Source organism: Semicossyphus pulcher, unplaced genomic scaffold (assembly GCF_022749685.1).
Source record: "Semicossyphus pulcher isolate SPU_LCO1_2020_fin unplaced genomic scaffold, fSemPul1.0.p SCAF_24, whole genome shotgun sequence".
Classification (NCBI taxonomy): Eukaryota; Metazoa; Chordata; class Actinopteri; order Labriformes; family Labridae; genus Semicossyphus; species Semicossyphus pulcher.
In genome coordinates, this window is record NW_027211698.1 from 4,493,607 (window position 1) to 4,499,606 (window position 6,000).

The 6,000-nt window shown below is 50.9% G+C and overlaps 1 protein-coding gene across 1 annotated transcript in view; it reads left to right on the plus strand.

The window, feature by feature from the left end:
• raph1b (Ras association (RalGDS/AF-6) and pleckstrin homology domains 1b) overlaps nt 1–5,771 on the plus strand; it is a 54,889-nt gene extending 49,118 nt beyond the window's left edge. The window contains exons 13-17 of the mRNA XM_069675221.1: nt 1,201–1,311; nt 1,561–1,659; nt 1,751–1,871; nt 1,966–2,102; nt 2,184–5,771. Of these exons, the coding sequence (XP_069531322.1) occupies nt 1,201–1,311; nt 1,561–1,659; nt 1,751–1,871; nt 1,966–2,102; nt 2,184–4,865 (3,150 nt within the window). The 3' untranslated portion in view covers nt 4,866–5,771. The remainder of the gene's footprint in view (nt 1–1,200; nt 1,312–1,560; nt 1,660–1,750; nt 1,872–1,965; nt 2,103–2,183) is intronic.
• The last annotated feature ends 229 nt before the right edge of the window (nt 5,772–6,000 follow it).

Here is a 6,000-nt window from a genome sequence, read left to right on the forward strand (position 1 = left end):
GTGCACATGTGCTCTAATTTTAGTACGGTCTTCCAGAGTCAGCAGAAACTCCCCACCAGCATTCAGTAGATGCAGTTCTAGACACTTAAACCAATATAGACCAATGTTAATCGTTTTGCTGCCTTTATTTAAAAAAATGTGCCCTATTTTTACATATTTTCGGAGCTAAATGACTAATAGGTAACAGAGTTTAGGAATTGCATCTTTAGATTTTTCTTCTGCGTGAAACAATCACTCAGGACAAATGCCCCAGATTAACACAAGTCCCATAAAAGTGCGTCTAGAAGTGTCTGACAACATTACAGAAAGGATCCCTGCAGAAATAGACCTTTTTGTTAAAGAGGAAGATCATTTTTTAAACCAGAAACAGCTGTCAACATCACTTTCTTCAAAGCCACCAGACTCCATTGATAAAAACAGCAATTTAACCTTGCAGAGAAACAAGGGAATTGCTCCTCTGTCGCTGACTTGAATGGTTAATTTATTTAGATTACTGTGTTAAGCTAAGTCTTTTAAGCACAGAAAGTCACACAACAATGCAAATAAACTAACCAATTAAGCAGCAGTAGACCAGCAACTGCTGTGTTCTGCAGGATAAAATGACTGTTTTTGTCAATGGAGTTTGGTGGCTTTGAAGGGGAGTCATTTTTCTGCTGTTTCTGGTTGAAAAAGGCATCTTACTTTAACAAAAAGATCTATATTTTGTAGGGATCTTTTTTATAATATTTTCAAACACTAAGAAAAACAATCTGTAGCTGTCATTTGCAAATATGAACACTTTTGGTGGACGTACGTACTCTGAGCTTTTATTCTCAGCTGTGGAAGCAATCTACTAAACAGTTTCAAAACAAAAAGCACACTTGCCCTTTAAATCCTGCAATCTTGTATAAGAACTAGGTTAGTTGCTTGAGTACATTATAGTGTAGGCTCAGGCATTGAATAAAGCATTGTACATTTAATTCCGATCTGTGTTATTACCCTTGAAAACATGCACACTACATCCACTACAGTGGCAGTTAGACCCTCTTAGCATAATTATTTTAAGACCATTTAGAGCGACATCACTCAGGCACTGAAACAGCATGTGTTCCAAAAATACACTCAGACCATTAATTTGTAATCTGCCTTGCAAGTTTCTCGACATCTAGTGAGTCCAAAACGCAACAAAAATGTCATCCAACTTTGTCTCGCTCTCCGCAGGCGTCCAGGGATCTCGTGTGCTTCCTGCAGTTGGACCATGTTAACGTGTATTACGGCCAGGACTACCGCAGCAAATACAAGGCTCCGACTGACTACTGCCTGGCCCTCAAGGTACAGCCCTATTTCTACATTCCCCACTGAGTGACACATTTAGTATTCTGTGGCTTAAACTCTGAAGAAGGCTGCGAATATTTGTGGATATGTAGCTTAACACGGACGCTGTCAGAGCTTATGGCTTTATGTATCGATTGTTTGTGTAGAGGACTTGCAGCCCGATGTACCATACCTAATCATTTTATAATTCAGCGGCCGTCCGTAGCATTTGTGCACGGTTAAATATATATTTGTGTCTTTGTGCAGCATCCACAAATCCAGAAGAAGTCTCAGTACATCAAGTACCTGTGCTGTGATGATGTCAGGACGCTGCACCAATGGGTGAACGGAATTCGCATCGCCAAGGTGAGTCAAATCAGATTTTGTGCTCTGGTTTCTGGTCGAAAAAAAGCCCTAAATATGTTTATTAATCTTATATGTTTGTGTTTCTGTTTAGTACGGGAAGCAACTGTACGTGAACTACCAGGAGGCCATGAAGAGGACAGAGGCGGCCTACGATTGGTCCTCTCTGTCGACCGCCAGCATCCGATCAGGCTCCAGCTCTGCCAGCATACCTGGTGAGTTCAAATCAGCGGTTTTGATGGTCTTTACCAACCCCGGTATGAAATGTCTGTCAGAGAATCTTACCGTCATTTGTGTGCCATCCTCCAGAGTCCCAGTCAAACCACTCGGGCCATTCAGACAGCGGGGTGGACACAGGCTCCTCCCATGGTCGCTCCCAAAGTGTGGTGAGCTCCATCTTCTCTGAAGCCTGGAAGAGAGGCACCCAGATCGAGGAAAACACGAAGGTATGTCTTTCTTTCAAACACAGGACGGCTTTGTTGCAGAATTTGTCTCTAAATTCAGGAGCTAACACCGTCTCTTTTCAGCACATGAGGATGGAGGCGTCCAGAAGCGGCACCCTGCCTCATGGTTCCCACGGTCACCGACATCACAGCCAGCATTCAGTCGATCATCCCGCCCTGACGCCCCCTCCCCAAACTCAGCCTACACCTCAGCCCCATCAACAACACCCGCCACAGCCTCAGCACCCGCCCATGCACCCCCAGACCCCGCCTCAATACCTGCCTCCCCAGCCTCAGTCTCCACAACAGTCCCCCCAGCTGCCTCCACCCCAGATGATTCAACGGCCTCCGCAAACACCACAATCCCCACAACAGCAGCCGCAAACCATCAGCAGCTACATCCACATGCCCCCGCCTCCTCCGCAGCAGCAACAAGTGGCTCCTCCACCCCCACCTCCTCCTCCTCCGCCGCCTCCCCCTCCTCCCCCACCCCCAGTTCAAGTGGTGTCGCACCACTCGCCGGCTCCAACCATGTACAAGTACAGCACCATCACCCGGCTGCAGAACCAGAAGGCCTCCAACCACCACAAGCTGCCCAGTCACATCCATGCTTTAGGCCAGCAAGTCCTACCCCCATCTCCGACTCCACCCGCTGCACATGCAACTGTCAAACCGAATGTCAATCATATTGCGGCAAGGACTAATGTCCCGCCTCCTCCTCCACCTCCTCCTCCACCGTCTATGCCAACTCCAGGGTCGGCCATGGCTGTCTTGAAGCTAGGTCCTCCAAGCCCTGCTGCGCCACCTTCCTTCATTCCTCCGCCCCCAGCTCCTCCACCTGCTTCCCAGACCAATGGACTAGCTTTTCCTCCCCCTCCTCCTCCTTCACCCCCTCCTGCACTAGCTCCTATGAGTGCCCCTGTTTATCCCAACGGGCTGAAGCAGGTGCTGAAGGAGCGGTTTCCCAGCCCGCCACGGGACCTCCTTTCCCCTAATGGAGGCCTTGAAGAATCCCCACCTCCTGCCCCAGCTCCACCACCCCCACCTCCCCCGCCTCCACCTCCACCACCTCCTCCTCCTCCTCCCCAGCAGTTCCCAGTGCCAGCCCAGTTCCCGCCACCTCCTCCTGCGCCCCCGAAGACCTTTACCCCAGGCTTTGTCCCTCATGCTGCCCTCAAACCGGTCTCACCTGTCTCCCCATTCCCTCCTGCTCCACCTCCTGCTGCCCTGGCTGGGCCAACCCCACCACCTCCTCCTCCCCCTCCTCCACCTACTCTTCTCAAAAAGCAGTTCAGCCTCCAGGCAGGCCACACATCCAGCCACCCGCCTCCAACTCTCCCCAAGCAGCACAGCCTGTCGAAGCCATCATCCATTTCCACGGGAGGCCCTCCTGCGATGTCTTTAGTGAAACAACTCGCCTCCCAGTTTCCAGGAGCGTCATCCCAAGCAGCCAATCACACGGAGAGCCCCAAAGCCCCCCTCTCCCCCCCTGCAGTCAAGACCAAACCAAGATGGCAGCCAGGAGGAGGCCAGCAGCTACAGTCTCCCGAGTTCCCTCCTCCTCCTCCAGACAACAATGCTGGCTTCCCTGCTGCTGCTCCTCCTCCTGCTGCTGCTCCCCCTCCTCCTCCTCCTCCTCCGCCGCCACCTCCCCTAGTCACAGGCCCGCCTCCTCCGCCGCCACCTCCCCTAGTCACAGGCCCGCCTCCTCCGCCACCACCTCCCCCAGTCACAGGCCCGCCTCCTCCGCCACCTCCCCCAGTCACAGGCCCAACTCCTCCGCCACCTCCCCCAATCACAGGACCAACGCCTCCACCTCCTCCTCTCCCTCCTGGTAACCTCGGCTCCCCCTTGAGGAGGTCGCCCTGTGGCTCCTCCTCCCACTTTGGAGGCAAGATGCCTCCTCCAGCACCGCAGAGGAACTCAAGCGCCAAGTTCAATGCATCGGCTTCCTACGAGGAATCCAGGAGGAACTTACTGAGCAAGTTTGCCCCTCAGGGCAACGCACCTCCTTCCTCCCGATTCCCCACCTCCTCCTCCACAGGGTCTCCTTCTAAGGAACCCTCAAATGGACCTCCTGCTCCCCCAAAACCAGGCAAGCTTAACCTTTCCAACCTGCCTGCGGCACTCCAGGCCAAAGTCAGCCAGGTGAAGCAATCAAGCGGCGACTTCCCTTCTCCGCCTCCCGAGTGCGCCTTCTTCCCACCTCCTCCCCCACCCTCTGATCTCTTCCCCCCTCCTCCACCTCCCGGTTCTGACGCTCATGGCGGAGGACCGCCTAAGGTAGCCGTGGTCAACCCCCAGCCCCAGGCTCCCCCTCCTCCTCCACCCATCTCCCTTGTCAGCAACTCAACATGGGGGAAGAGCTCCCTGAAAAAGACTGCTCCACCCACGCTTGTGCGGCGTAGCAACACCACGCCAGAGCCCCCTCCGCTTTCACCTCCACCCACCTCCCCAAAGGGCGGCTCAGGCCAGCCAAATTTCCTGGAGGATCTCCACCGGACACTGAAGCGTAAATCAGTGGGTCGCCAAGGTTCCCTGAACTCCGCCGGCCTCTCGGGCAAGTTGGAACCTGCGGGAACTATGGACGACATGGCGCTGCCTCCGCCTCCGCCCGAGCTGCTCCTCGACCAAGGGAAGCAAAGCAACGGAGGGAACGGCGGCTACATGTCCGGAAACATCTCAGGCTATGCAACGCTACGACGAGGACCACCGCCTGCGCCGCCCAAACGGGGGGACGGCACGAAACTTACTGGAGAGTGTTGAGTTTGGCGATCAGGACACGATAAAGACGGATGAAAAGACAATGAAAGAATATATGGAAGTTAAAATTCATAAGTTGACTGTGTATATACTCAAACCCAAACCAGACCATGATCAGTTAGTGTTTGCTAATTATTGCATTTTGAAAAAGCTTGGCATCTGGATCAGTGGGGTTTACAATAGCTGGAAATCTAAGACTGCAGCGGGTAAGATCGACGTTACGGTCCAAACTCTCTGGGAGACATTCGATGCCCAGTATTGTAAACTCCGCCCATCCGGTACAACAAGCAGATTCAGACAAACACTAATAATAAGAATCGTGCAAATATAACCGGATCCAGGTCTGAGCCGAACCATGTATCCGCTTCTCTGCCATAAGTTTGTGCCACGTACTGGAAACTTAAAAAAAAACAGACATGAGGAGCTTTCTGCTTCGGTACTGCATGGAGCTCATGTACGAACACGCTGTGCAAACATGAAGCTGTTCTGGTGTGTGTGCATGAGTGAAAGAGAGAGAGAGAGAGAGGCACCAAGACTGAATATACATACATGCATTGTGTGCATCATGTATGACTATATGGTGATGTAGTTAAGTGTTAGGGAAGGCCGTCATGGGTAGGTTTGCTTTTATATGAAATTATTTAATGATCGATAAATGGAAGGATTTTTTTATGAGTTTGTATTTTAAAAGCTGGTCAACAAAGTCTAGAGAGGAACAAAACATTCGGGCACAATGGAATGTATATGGGAAGGCATATTTGGGAACATGAATCACACACATGAAGAAAACAAAAATTAGAGCCCGACTGATATCTCAGCAGGCCGATATCACAGCTCGTTTTGTGGTATGGGCCGATATTTCAACCTTTTTGTTACAGCTGTTTGTTACAACAATAATGCTTTGGGTGATTTAGAATGGCTTCATCACACAGTTTGTCCAGCAGAGCGTGCCCTTTGACCCCATAGTTTACAATACTTTAAAAAGCAGCCACTGGTGTATTGGTGTAACAAAACATTGATATATAAACAATTCATTTAATTTATACAAAGAGAAAACATCGGTCCATATTTCCATCTTTGAGGTGTATCAATCGGCCGATATGTTCCCAATCCTCATTTTTATGCTATATCTACTGAC